At 33.8% G+C, this 14789-nt stretch overlaps 1 protein-coding gene across 6 annotated transcripts in view; it reads right to left on the minus strand.

Annotated features, from left to right (window-relative positions):
- Nucleotides 1-14789, minus strand: part of AGTPBP1 (ATP/GTP binding carboxypeptidase 1) — a 194384-nt gene that overhangs the window by 19816 nt on the left and 159779 nt on the right. For 5 of the 6 annotated variants that reach the window (XM_025281964.2, XM_025281962.2, XM_006066833.3 and 2 more), the window contains 5 exons: nucleotides 13291-13444; nucleotides 12073-12253; nucleotides 10648-10777; nucleotides 9089-9220; nucleotides 2538-2714 (listed from right to left, as the gene is read on the minus strand). In XM_025281964.2, coding sequence (XP_025137749.1) covers nucleotides 2538-2714; nucleotides 9089-9220; nucleotides 10648-10777; nucleotides 12073-12253; nucleotides 13291-13444 — 774 coding nt within the window. The remainder of the gene's footprint in view (nucleotides 1-2537; nucleotides 2715-9088; nucleotides 9221-10647; nucleotides 10778-12072; nucleotides 12254-13290; nucleotides 13445-14789) is intronic. The other variant, XM_025281965.2, reaches the window with a different exon arrangement.

The raw sequence follows: 14789 nt of genomic DNA on the forward strand, positions 1-14789 counted from the left end.
AGAGACACGTGTACCCCAATGTTCATCGCAGCACTGTTTATAATAGCCAAGACATGGAAGCAACCTAGATGTCCATCAGCAGATGAATGGATAAGAAAGCTGTGGTATATATACACAATGGAGTATTACTCAGCCATTAAAAAGAATACATTTGAATCAGTTCTAATGAGGTGGATGAAACTGGAGCCTATTATACAGAGTGAAGTAAGCCAGAAAGAAAAACACCAATACAGTATACTAATGCATATATATGGAATTTAGAAAGATGGTAACAATAACCCTGTATACGAGACAGCAAAAGAGACACTGATGTATAGAACAGTCTTTTGGACTCTGTGGGAGAGGGAGAGGGTGGGAAGATTTGGGAGAATGGCATTGAAACATGTAAAATATCATGTATGAAACGAGTTGCCGGTCCAGGTTCAATGCACGATACTGGATGCTTGGGGCTGGTGCACTGGGACGACCCAGAGGGATGGTATGGGGAGGGAGGAGGGAGGAGGGTTCAGGATGGGGAACACATGTATACCTGTGGCGGATTCATTTTGATATTTGGCAAAACTAATACAATTATGTAAAGTTTAAAAATAAAATAAAATTAAAAAAATAAATAAATAAAACATCTTCTAAAATTAAAAAAAAAAGTAGAATACAAATCTAATAAGAAAATACTGCTGTTATTATGCCATAGATGATTTCAAGGGGCATTTAAGTTTCAGCCTCCCTGACATCCTCTCTCCCTACCCCCAGAAACTAGTTTCATAGACACTGATGCTTTTAGTTTCCTTTTCCAATCTGACTGCATAAAGTATCCCTTTAAGAAAAAATAATTTACAGTCTGTTTCCCTAAATCACAAAGTACAAGGTTTTTTTTTTTCCTATGGTCATTTACAAAAGTGACTGTCAAGCTTTTCCCATCCCACACACATACCGTCCACTAAAGCAATAACCATGATGCACAATTTGCGGGCTGCGGTACTCAAGCTCCTCTCTCACCACAACCATGACTTTGGGAGTCTAGAAGTCACCACTTTACAATATTTGGAGAGATTTGAAAAGATAGCACATTCTGAAAGAATAGTATTCTGAGGTCAACTTAAAGTCACTAGGGAAAAGTCACTCTCCACAAAGCACTAGAATTTCACCAAGTTCTACCCATCCAGAGCCCCAAAGTTTGAACATCAGTTGTAAAATTTATACCTTTTTTTTTTCTAGTTTGTTATAGAGTGGAAAAGTCACAAAGCTCTCCACTTAAAGATTCTGGCACCAACCATAATATGTTTACATTTTTAATACTAACCACCTGGAAGATTTTTAAACTCCTTCTAAACATAAAGCTATAATTGCTTTTATGTGAGATGCGTGAAAATCACCATGAGATTCACTTTCCTCTTGTACCACATCAAAAAAAACAAGACACAACTAAACAGAATAACAGTTGTTTTACCTAAGGTCTATTTATTTCCTATGACATGCTCAAACTTTAAAAAATTCAAAGTCACTTAACATTTGTTGTGTGTGTTAGTCACTCAGTCATGTCCGACTCTGTGTGACCCCATGGACTGCAGCCCTCCAGGCTCCTCTGTCCATGGAATTCTCTAGGCACGAATACTAGAGTAGGTTGCCATTCCCTTCTCCAGGGGATCTTCCCAACCCAGGGACCAAACCTGAGTCTCCTGCACTACAGGTGTATCTTTACCCTCTGAGCCACCAAGGAAGTTACTCTTAAATTTACTCTTAAATTTCAAAAGTAAAGTCTGAACTCTCTTCCAATAAAAGCCTATGGCAGCACAGAAGAGTTTTAGTAAAGAAAAAAAAAATAGTGAAGGGATATGCATTGAAAGGGCTTCTCTGGTGGCTCAGATGATAAAGAATCTGCCTGCAATGCAGGAGACCCAGGTTTGATCCCTGGATTGGGAAGATCCCCTGGAGAAGAGAATGGCAACCCTCTCCAGTATTATTGCCTGGAGAATTTCATGGACATAGGAGCCTGGCTGGCTACAGTCCATGGGGTAGCAAAGAGTCGAACACAGCTGAGCGACTAACAAACACTTCAGGCATTTATAAGGCACACATGCACAAAATCTAAATATTAAAAAAAAAAAACTTTATAAATAAATGTGTCTATTTCTAGTGTAATGTGTCTATTTCTAAATGTATAAAAATATACTTACATTCAATAAATTTAAATGATAGAACTTTTTATTAGTAATGTACTACCTTCAGAGTTCATTATAAATCATAATCACTAATCACTATTTAAATGTGTACTACAGTGTACTTTCTTAAAAATTATGACTATAAATAGACTCAACTAAAACTTCATAAGGACCCAAAGCAAGCTATTAGTTCAGAGAATTTAAGAAAAAGAGAGAGACTGTTCTTAATACTGCATATGATTCAATTCCATTATTGTGAATTACATATAACTCAGTATAACAAACATATCATTTAATATACATTTGAAAACTACTAGAGTATATATGAAAGGACAGTCTTGAAATATTTCTATGGCTAGAGATCCTGAGATGTTTTACCTTATATTTTCCCTGGTCACAGCCGCACAAAGTACTCTCCATGGTATAGCTTCTTTGCACTCCTATCTCTCTCCAAACTACAACACGAGCTGTAGATTCTTTAGATTTTTCCACTACGAAGCTACAGCTGCTCATGCAAAATGCTGGGGCAATATGGCTTAGAATCTTAGGCAAAGTCTGCAAAGATAAAAATGATAAAATATTTCAAGAGCTTTCTTTTTTGTCATTAATTTTTTTTAATTTCTAAAAAAAAATTTTTGTGAAAGCATAGTCATTACAGCAGTCCATGTGGATCTTCTTCCTATATCCCCTGCTATCCAAAACATCAAAATAATCCTTTTACTAAGTCAGATTTTTCTGCTTTCCCAAACAGTAGTCAGAAAATAGAATAAAAAGTAATATTCATAGTAATAACCAATAAGGGAAATAAAACTATATAAGAAAACCATGTTTTAAAACATTAAGAAAAACATATTTAAAATGAATGTCATGAAGATGTTTTTCCACTTTAGTCATGAAGATGTTCTGACTAAGAGATTTAACACTGTAAATGTTAATCATCTCTAACTTAATCAATAAAGCTAAGATAATCACAATCTAAATGCCCACATTTTTTCAACTTAAAATTATTCTCAAATTCACCTGAAAATAAAATACAGAATTCCCTGGAGAATTCTGAATCAAAGGCTATGACTAGAGAAATAATCCAACAGATAAATATATATCTAACAGAAGTTAAATGGTGATACTGGTATAGGAATAGCACATCTTTAGAAAGAGAGTTCAGAATTAAAGTCAAAGGTATTTGTTAAAGTTAGTACTATTATTAGTTAGGAAGATTGATCATTCACAAAATGCTGACACAGCTGCTCAGCCACTAAGAAAAACTAGCTAAAGTCATTTTCCATCAAATTAAACTCTAATGAAATTGAGAATTTAAATTTTAAATTAGTAAGTTAAATTTTTAAATGAAACTAAAAGCTCTAAAGTAAATATGGAACTCTACTTTAAAAATCTTAGAATGAGAAAATCTAAGCCGCAAAAGAAGAAACCACTTTTTAAAAAATCAACAAATACGACAGAAGTTTTAAACTACTGCACTTCATTAAAAAAATGTAATATAATACACATGAAGAGTATTTTCAAAACAATAATTAGGTGACTTATACAAAGCAAAGAGAGAATATGAAAAAGGCTATTTTTTTAAACTAGAGATCATAATCGGATCAAAGGATCAAAAATAGGGATCAAACATAAGAAAAGATACTTGATCTCATATATTTATAATTACAGATACACAAACTAAAACCATCAGATATTTTTTCACCTGGCAAAGGTGACAATAAGATGTTTAGAGAAACAGCACTATCATTCATCGGGGAGTACTGATTTGTACAATCTGTATGAAAGACAATTTGGCAATACTAACAAAGTGGCCACCAACAAGGTACAATAATAACAAAAACACACAATGAAAATCTTGTGTAACTGTCAAAAAGAGACAAAGACAGATATAAAGATGAAAAGATGGCCATCAAATATTATGTGAAAAAAATTGCTAAAAAAAAAATTGCTGTGGAGTGTGAAAAAAAAAACTAAAACATCAAATACTATGTTTACATACACCTATGAAGGAATGTGCTTACAGGCAAGTCTCATAATACACATTGTGAAAGTGATTAATTAGTGATTGAGAGAAGATAACTTTTACTTACTACTTTATATTTGTGGCCTGTTTCTATTTTTAATATGACTCTACTCATTTATTTTGGAAAGGAGACGAAGAGAGAGGATACCAAAAAGAAAAAGTGCTTTGAAGTTCTGCTAAGGGTAGTGGTATGTTACTGAAACCTGAAATCTGGGGTGCTGATTTAGGCATAAGTATGGTAGGAGAGACACTGGGACAGAAGGAAAAGCAGACAAGATGCAAAGTAAAGATCTCACTTCAATCCTAGGCATACCTCAAAACACACCCATACATGGGAAACAAGGTGTATAACAGATGGCTTTATAAAATCAGCAGAGGAAAGGGGTACTGTTTAATAAATGGCGCTGACACAACTGGTTACACATGGGGAAACAAAAATTATATCCCTCCATCTCATACAAAAATACATTCCAGATAGAATAAAAATCTTTCCAGACAGAATAAAAATCTAAGTGTGAAAAGCACTTGTAAAGGACAAGTGTTCAGTTTTTCACTGCTGAGTATATTAGCATGGGTTTGTCATAAACAGCCTTTATTATGTTGAGATATGTTCTCTCTATGCCAGCTTTGACGAGAATCTTTAACATGAATGGATGAATTTTGTCAAATGCTTTTTTCTGCATCTATTGAGATGATCATGTGATTTTTATCCTTCCTTTTGTTAATGTGGTATATTACAATGATTGATTTGTGGATTCGGAACCCTTCTTACAATCTTAGAATAAATCCCACTTGATCATGGTATATGATTCTTTTCATATATTCTTGGATTCCATTTGCTAATATTTTCTTTAAGGATTTATGCATCTACATTAATCAGAGATACTGGCCTATAATCTTTTCTGCAGTGTCTTTGGATTTCAGTATCAGGGCAATGTTGGTTAGCCTCATAGGATGAATTTAGTTGTTCTCTCCTCTTCAGTTTTTTGAAATAGTTTGAGAAAGGTATGTATTACCTCTTCTATGTATGTCTGGTAGAATTCTCTTATGAAGTCATCAAGCCCTGGACTTCTGTTTGCTAGGTGTTTTTTGATTACTGATTCAATTTTACTACTGGTGATCAGTCTGTTCAGGTTATTTATTTCTTCCTGATTTAGTTCTGGAAGACTGTATATGTCTAGGAATTTATCCATTTCTCTAGGTCTTCCAATTTTGTTGGCATAAAACTGTTCATAGTTTTCTCTTATGATTTTTTTGTATGTCTATGATATTGGTTGACATTTCTCCTCTTTATTTTGTTTATTGGGACTTCTTAATGAGCCTGGCTTTTTTTTTTTTTTTTTTTTTTTACAAAAAAAAATCAACTCTTGGCTTCACTGACATTTTCTATTTGAAGGAGATGTGGCAGGGTCTCAATTTTATTTCTGCTCATTTTATTTCCTTTCTTTTGCTGACTTTGACCTTTCTTCTTTTTTAATTAATGTGGATAGCAGGTAAGGATGTTTATTTGGGATTTTTCTTGTAAAGGATCAAGATCAAACTACAAAAATCTGTTGCTTTTCTATACACTAAAAAACTATCATATAGTTCAGGAATCCAAAGCTAATTACATTCTAGATCTTATAAAAAAAAAATCTAGAAATAAACTGAAAGACCTATATTCTTGACAATCAGAACACTGATAAAGGCAACTGAAAATGATACAAAAAAAACCAGAAAGACATCCCTGTTCATGAATTGGAAGAAGTAATATTGCTAAACTATCCATACTACTCAAAGCAATCTACAGATTTAATGCAATCATTATCAAAATACCCAGAATACATAGGGTATTTTTCACAGAAGTGCAACAAATAATCCTAAAATTTATATGGAACCTCAAAAGACCATAAAAGCAATCTGGAGGGGAAAAAAAAGCTGAGGGTATCACTGACTTCCTGACTTCAGACTATACTACAAAACTACAGTAATCAAAACAGGATAGTACTGGCACAAAAAAACAATCACACAGATCAGCAGAACAGAATAGGGAGCCCAGAAATAAACCACTAACATATGGCCAATTAATCTATGATAAAAGAAGCAAAAACATACAATAGGGAAAAGACAGTGTCTTCTATAACTGGTGCTGGAAAAACTGGTTAGCTACATGTAAAAGAGTGAAATTAAAACATTTCCTCCCATCATATGTAAAAATAAACTAAAAATGAATCAAAGACCTAAATTTAAGATTGCATACAATGATACTCGCAAAGATTGGCTGATTCTGACAGGCACATTGCTCTCTATTTAGTTTACCAGGCTGATTAACCTCCTAGAAGTGCTAATTCCAGTTTTCTAAAAACATGAAAAAGGAAAATTATAAGAAAAATCCAGCTTCCTTATTTCTCTTATTTGAGATATTACTAGTTTATCTGCTGAGTACAAAGATAATAGGATGATCATTGTCAAGAATTTAGTCTCTTCTTTCTCTATCCCTTTTTGAACATGGCCACTGGAATGATCACATGACTTTTCTAGTTATCCTAGAAAAAAAGTTGGTCAACAAGAGGAAGAGACTGCAAATCAAAGTGCTTAAATTTTCACCATTGTTGGAAAAAATGACTCAAAGCACCTGCCCTATTATTAGTGACTTAGGAGAAGGCAATGGCAACCCACTCCAGTAATCCTGCCTGGAAAATCCCATGGATGGAGGAGCCTGGTAGGCTGCAGTCCATGGGGTTGCTACGAGTCAGACACGACTGAGCAACTTCACTTTCACTTTTCACTTTCCTGCATTGGAGAAGGAAATGGCAACCCACTCCAGTGTTCTTGCCTGGAGAATCCCAGGGACAGGGGAGCCTGGTAGGCTGCCGTCTATGGGGTCGCACAGAGTCGGACACGACTGAAGTGACTTAGCACCAGCAGCAGCAGTTGAGAGTATTAGGAGTTCTTTGTCTTACTGTTAACAAATAACTTTAAACTTTAATTTAGCAAAGAGGAGGTGAAGTTATTTTTTAGCCTTTTAATTTTGTTTAGTGCACTATAAGCTTACTACTACTACTGTTCCCTCATGGAGAGGAGCTAAGTTATCTTGCTGAAATTTGAACAATAAAAGTATAAAATAAACAGTACAGAAGTTAAATACAGGAGATACCATGAGGCAAAAGCAGTAGAACTCTGCACACAGAAATACATGCCACAATCTTGTGTAATTATGAAAGGCAAATACAGATTTGGTACCATGACTATAGTTTTACTCCAGCTTTTTGTCTCTAATAAATAAATAGATTCTGTTATTGATTTGTGTATCAGTTTTCTATTGTTTAGACCTTTTAAGTTAGAATCCTGGAGAAGGAAAAGGCTACCCACTCCAGTATTCTGGCCTGGAGAATTCTACAGACTGTATAGTCCATGGGGTTGCCAAGAGTCGGACACGACTGAGTGACATTCCCTTCCCTTCACACTAAAACTCAGAAAACAGAAAAAAAAAAAGCAGAAAACATAGGCAGAACACTTTCACATAAGTAGTAGCAATATTTTTTTTTAAATCTGTCTCTTCAGGTAAAGAAAACAAAAGCAAAGATAAATAACTAGGACCTAATTAAATTTAAAAGTTTTTACATAGTAAAGGAAATGACCGACAAAATGAAAAGACAACCTATGCAATGGGAGAAAATATCTGCAAACGACTGAGGGGGCTAATATCCCAATACATAAATAGTTCATACAATTAAATATTGAAAAATAAACAACCCAATTAAAAAGTGGGCAGAAAAACTGAATGGACAGAAAATGGGTATTTTTCCAGTGAAGACATACAGATTGCCAATAGGCACATTGAAAAGATGCTCAACATCACTAATTTGTAGAGATATGCAAATCAAACCACATGAGCTATCACTTCATCTGGGTTATAATGGCCATCATCAAAAGTTCTACAAATAATAAATGATGGAGAGGGTATGGAGAAAAGGGAACCCTTCTACACTGTTGATGGGAATGTAAACTGATTGAGCTGCTACAGAGAGCAGTAAAAAAAACAAAAATAAAGCTATCATATGATCCAGCAATCCTATTCCTAGGCATATACCCAGAAAATATGAAAACTACTTCAAAATGACACATACATCCCAATATTTATAGCTGCACAATTTATAATAGCCAAGACATGGAAGTAATCTAAGTGTGCATCAACAGATGAATAGATAAAGAAGATGTGGTACATATATACAATGGAAAATTATTCAGTCATAAATAATGAAATTTTGCCATTTGCAACAACATGGATGGACCTGGAGAATATTATGTTTAGTGAAATAAGTCAGACAGAGAAAGACAAACTATCATTTATTATGTATATTATCATTATATGTGGAACCCCCCAAAATATATGTATTTATATGTATATTATCATTTATATGTGGAACCAAAAAAAATAAAACAAATGACTGTATATAACAAAACAGAAACAGACTCATAGATATAAAGAAGCTAGTTGTTACCAGTAGCGAGAGGGATGGGGTAGTGGCAAGATTAGGAAAATGGATTAAGAGATATATACTACTATGTATATAATAAACAAATAAACAATACAAGGATATACTGTACAGCACAGAGAATACAGTCAACATTTTATAATAACTTTAAATAGAACATAATCTATAAAAATACTAAATAACCACATAATGCATCCAAAACTAATATAATATTGTTAATCAAGTATACTTTAATTAAAAAACATGAAAAGCTAAACTTTTAAAAGAAACATTTCAATTAAAAAATCTGAAACAGAATAACAAAATGGCAACATTTACTGACTCTAAGTAATTTCTATATGTTTTGTGTTCTGTAGTTTCATGCATGTTTGAAATTCAAAACTTCCTGCCTATTATTATAAATTATAATAATTTATAATAATTACCCTGTATCCCACATCTTCCACAACATCACATGACGCTGCATTATCGTTTGTATGCCACACTGTCTCTTTGATGCTGCACCCATACATAAATACATTCTTTTTTCGGGAGTGACCATGATAATCACAATAAACCTTGAAAAGACAATATATTTTTAAAATTAAAATCCTTCAAATTCATGCATTGCCAAGTAAAGCTAGTTAATACGAAGCCAATAACAGGTCTGTGTTCCTTGGTCATTTTGTTGTAAATAAGCCGCCATTTAGTAAGTAGAATTCCTAAAAGTAATAGTACATATCTACCTTTGGAAAGGATTTATGATTAATACTAGAATGGCTAAATCCTTTGCAGGCATGTCCTGCATCAAGCCATCAGTTCCACTCTTTCTTTTGTATCTACTATCCATCATTTCAGAGAAGGCAATGGCACCCCACTCCAGTACTTTTGCCTGGAAAATCCCATGGATGGAGGAGCCTGGTAGGCTGCAATCCATGGGGTTGCTAAGAGTCGGACACGACTGAGCGACTTCGCTTTCACTTTTCACTTTCATGCATTGGAGAAGGAAATGCCAACCCACTCCAGTGTTCTTGCCTGGAGAATCCCAGGGACAGGGCAGCCTGGTGGCTGCCGTCTATGGGGTCACACAGAGTCAGACACGACTGAAGTGACTTAGCATAGCATAGCATCCATCATTTAAAAAATAATAAATACAATTTTAGGTCAAATGTACAGCTGCATTCATCATTGCCCCAAGGGTTGTTAAATACTTACCTAACATAAGAGAACATAAAAATGCTCTCATGAAAAACACTTTTTTTAAAGGCGGGGGAGGGTATGGTTTATAACAGCATCATTTTAAAAATGGAAAACGGTCAGACTTGCATGTCAATTTTGCCGCTCTGCAAAATATTCCATCTTTCCCAAAGAAAGATTAAGGCTTAACATGATGGAAACATTCAAAACAAAAGTTGCTGAAAACAGAAGAAATACATAGGCACAGGGTCTCCTACCATGACCTACTGGCTTTAGAACTGGCTAAAGAGTTCAAACGGAGAAGGCAGTAACTACCCACTCCAGTGTTCTTGCCTTGAGAATCCCAGGGACAGGGGAGCCTGGTGGGCTGCTGTCTATGGGGTTGCACAGAGTCAGACACAACTGAAGCGACTTAGCAGCAGCAGCAGCAGCAGCAAAAAGTTCAAAAATAAGCTTCTAGTGCTTTGAGAACTTGGAAGATACATACTTTTACCCTCGTGTTGTTTAAACACTGCAGTCAAATACCTACAAATTACAACCAGGAGTGACCAATGTTCATAAACAATAAAGAAAAATAAAAGGCTCATGAGAATTATAAAAATCAAACCTAATGAAATAAGAATATGGATACACTGTATTAGATGCCACAATTAATATACAAGTGACTGATGACAAAGATACTTTAAAGAAACGGCTTTTGAAACTAACATACAGCTTTTATAACCAGACAATTATTTACATATTACATACTAAGCTACCGATCAACAAAATCACCTCTTTGATTATACAAACAAACACTGCCACTTACCAGTGGTAAACGCTTCACAGCAGCCAGGTACTGTAGCAGACCCTTGGCATGATAAATTGTAGGGTGTAAGTCTGGATTTGGACTTTGCCATTGTCTATTCAAATCCTCTCCACTTAAGGAACAGCGATGACTGTATACATGTAAATACAACAATAGATAAACACTGGTATCAATAAATTCTTATATGCACTTGATTTATTTTATGATTCTATTCCACTAAGTATTTCAAACAGGTTTAAGTGCTGGGCTCACCAAAATGCATGTTATAATCATTAAGTAAACATCTATTTAGCATTTGCTATGTGCCAGATTGTGGGTTACATGCATTTAAACTGTAGTAAGCTTGCAGGTCAAAATTTTCAAGCTATAGGAAAAATTCTTCATTCTGGGGTTTTGTTCCATACACTATAAAATGTATTCATGGCCATATTTTCCATTCTGACTACATTTCTAATGCTAACATTCTGTACTTTGATTGTATTAATTATTATTAAATGTGCTATCTGGACCTTCCTTCTAAGAAAGATAAGTATATAAAAAGTACACATTCTTATAAAAATTCAAATACATTTTCACTTAATTGTAGGTTTTAAGTATTAAACTCACTGAGCAAAAATTTAAGCAAAGAGAAGGTGCTAACAGAAATATAAACAGAATTCTAACTGGTCAATATGTTTCTGAATTAAGACTAGACATAAAAGCTCATTTTAGTTCCATAATCATACTATCTAGAAAAATTATTCTATTTTTAAAATTCAAACATTTCCTAAAACATGATAAATATTCATGGTACTCTTACTGAAATAAATAAAGTATAGTACCCTCAACTTTGGAGATGCTCATGATAGCTTGACAAAATCCCACTTTTCAGAAGCAGTCAAGAGACCTTGGTCTAATTAACACAATAAATGAACTGTACTAAACTATGATCCACGTCTACTTAAAAAGTAATCTTCCAGTATTACCACTTTAAAGAATTCCTCCTCATGTCAGGAAAAAGTTAGCACATGGAGCTAATTCCATATTAGTGGAAAGAGAGCCCAGAAAATTCTAAATCTTAGAACAACCAAGATCATGCCACTGATAAATAAGAAAGGAAACTACAAGAGAATGATGTGCTAAAAAAAATCTTTCTCATATCCTAATTCTGTGATTTTCCTAAAATGATTCAAGCAAAACATACATTTTATGAAATTATATTCTCATGAATAGATACAGAATTTCTCAAAACATATTACTACTACTATACAGATTAATTTTCATTTAAAAATTTATCACAGATTAATTCTTCACTAAATTTTTTTGTTGTTCTAGAAAAATCATAACATTTGCTTTCCATATTAACCTGGATGCTATTATTTCAATAAGTTTACACAGGACAGCCACAAAAATCCAGAATTTCTCTATAACTATTGCTTAACTTACTTTCCATTGATGACACCATCTGGATTTAGCATAGGGACAATTTTAAAAATATAGGATTCTCGTAAACTCTGAGCAGTAGGGTTATTACTCATGAGATACTCCAATGTTCCTTTCATTACCCAACTTGCATTAGTTTCTCCAGGATGTACTCGAGCAGATAAGAAAACATATGGACGATTTCCTAAAGTGTACATAAAATCTCAAATTAAAATGAACAGCTACTAAAGTATGTATAATGTTTGACTTTGGGGCTTTAGAAATATTTCTACTCAATTGTGAATACTGATATAAAATCAAATTAGAACTCACTATGCACCTACTATTTATAAGTACTGCACTAGGCCCTCTACAGAAAACAGATATAAAACCCATGTAAGCCACATCTTATATGAAAATAACACATTAAATAGTATTTGAGTCACGTATTTATTTCCTAATGATTAATCTAAATATAAAATTAGTTCTTTAATATTACCTTGATTTCATAAAGAATAAGTAGCTGGTGAAATATAGATAAAATATAAATTTTTCATAAAGTCATGGGGAAATTAAGGAAAATATAATCTTATTCCTGTTTTATAGTCACTATGATAAGCACAGAACAATAGGTATATCTGCTCAGAGATTTACAAAGAAACTAAACATTTAGATATACAAGTCTACAAAATAACACTCAGTTCACCTGCTCACATTTTCATGAATAGCAAGTGCCTACTCTTTCTTGAAAACACCTTCTTATCAAAATTAGAACAGTTCTCTTATATACGTATATATATTTTTTTTTACCACAGCTGTACATTTGAGACAACTTAAAAAATATAAATGACGGGGAAAAACAAGTAGCTATTCATTCAGTATTAGCATCAAAACACTTGGGGGGTTTCTGATAGTTTTATTTATAAATAAAATTACCTGTAAATTCTTAAACGGATGGTATAACTTGTTATATTATACTTTGAGTATGACTTCTAAGAATAAGAACTACGGTATATCAATATCAAAAGAGACCTTAGAGGTCACCTCAGGCAGCGGCCTCATATTCAAGATGAGGAAACAGAGGCCTAGAAGTGGGCCCAGGGTTAGGCAATAACAAGACCCAGACTAGCACCCAAGGCTTCTGATGCCTATTCCCAGTACTACTGACTTTACAAAATACTTATGAAGCAAAGAAAAATAAGTAATAATGATTGGTACTGCGAGTGAAGAAGACAAACTTACTGAATTGACAGATATGTTCATAATAATTAGACTCTGGCATTGCTGTTATAGTCACCAAGGGACAGCTGTTTCCAGACAGGGTTTCACATAACACATCTTTTCGAAAATAGATTTGCTGAGGATTGTGTGCTGACTCCAATTTTTGAAGATGCATCTTAATAAAAATTTAAAAGCAAAGTATACAATCATTTAAAACCTCCCTATGATAAATAGGAATAAATGCATCCAGATCTCAAACAGAACTAAATGTGAATCAGATCAGGTTCCTAATCCCTTCTCCAAAACCCTCAAGGGTCCAGACACACTTGAACATCAGTATTTGGGGAACTTGAGAAAGGGGACGGATACGGTTTGGATAATGTTAATAGGGCAAAGTGCAATATAACCAGTGGAGCTGGCGGCAGCAGCCTGTAATCAGCACGTTATTATTTCTGCAGCAAAACCTATGAAGAGTCACTCTAAGTGGAATCAATATTCTAAATAAGCTCACATCAGGCCAGGCTTTGCTGACAAATGGGTTATGAAAACACTTTTGGTTTCAAAGCCTTCCGAATTTTGAAATTTTGTGACTGTAGATCTGTTAAGAGCAACCTAAAATATGGAGAACGAAAATCATGTAGCACACATTTTTAAAAAAATTTTCCTGATTTCAAGATTAATATAGGCTCATTGTAAAATGTCTGGAAAATATAAAAAGTACAGGAAAAAATTTAGAACACCTGCGATTGTATCACCTAGAGTACTACTAACAATAGCCAATGTATATAAAAGAAACTGTAATTACATGGAAGACTTATTATAATTTGATTTTACCACTTGATAATTTATACATAAACATATATATATTAATAATTATAAATACTATATCATATCATTAAATATGTTCGATATATGTTTTTTGAAAACACAAGCTTTTTATACACCAAATATAAACTGTTCACTCCCTTATGTTAAAGATATTTAGCTGGTTTCCAACTTTTGCCTATGTTCATTCACATAATCATGATTTACTGTGTGATCACTATTTCTTGGCTGGAAACTGTGCCAGATACAACAATGAATAAATGGACTCTGCCCCCAAAAATACAGAGTGCTATGAGGGCTTATAAAAAGGGAGAGGAAGCTTGAAGGGTCTGGGCAGTAAGGAAAGGTCTTCCAGAAAAAATTACATTTAAAGTGAGATCCAAAGGATGAGTGAAATGGATATAAAGTGTGCTGCAGGCAGAAGGAAAGTATACAGGAGGACCATGAAATAATAATTTTTTAAAAAGGACATAGCTAGAACAGAAAGAAACAAATCGAGAATTTAACACAGAAGGAAGGGCTTGGTAGACCAGTCCTTCCCAAAGCACAACATTTGCACTACTGGTAATTAAGACAACTAAATGGTATGTGGATAACCTTCAAATTTTTTAAATAGATATTTTTACTGTGAATTAAAAAAAAGTTTAGCACATTAAACCAGTTATTTCACAGATATTAATTCAGAATGAGGATAA

The sequence above is a fragment of the Bubalus bubalis genome, chromosome 3 (assembly GCF_019923935.1).
Source record: "Bubalus bubalis isolate 160015118507 breed Murrah chromosome 3, NDDB_SH_1, whole genome shotgun sequence".
NCBI classification, from domain to species: domain Eukaryota; kingdom Metazoa; phylum Chordata; class Mammalia; order Artiodactyla; family Bovidae; genus Bubalus; species Bubalus bubalis.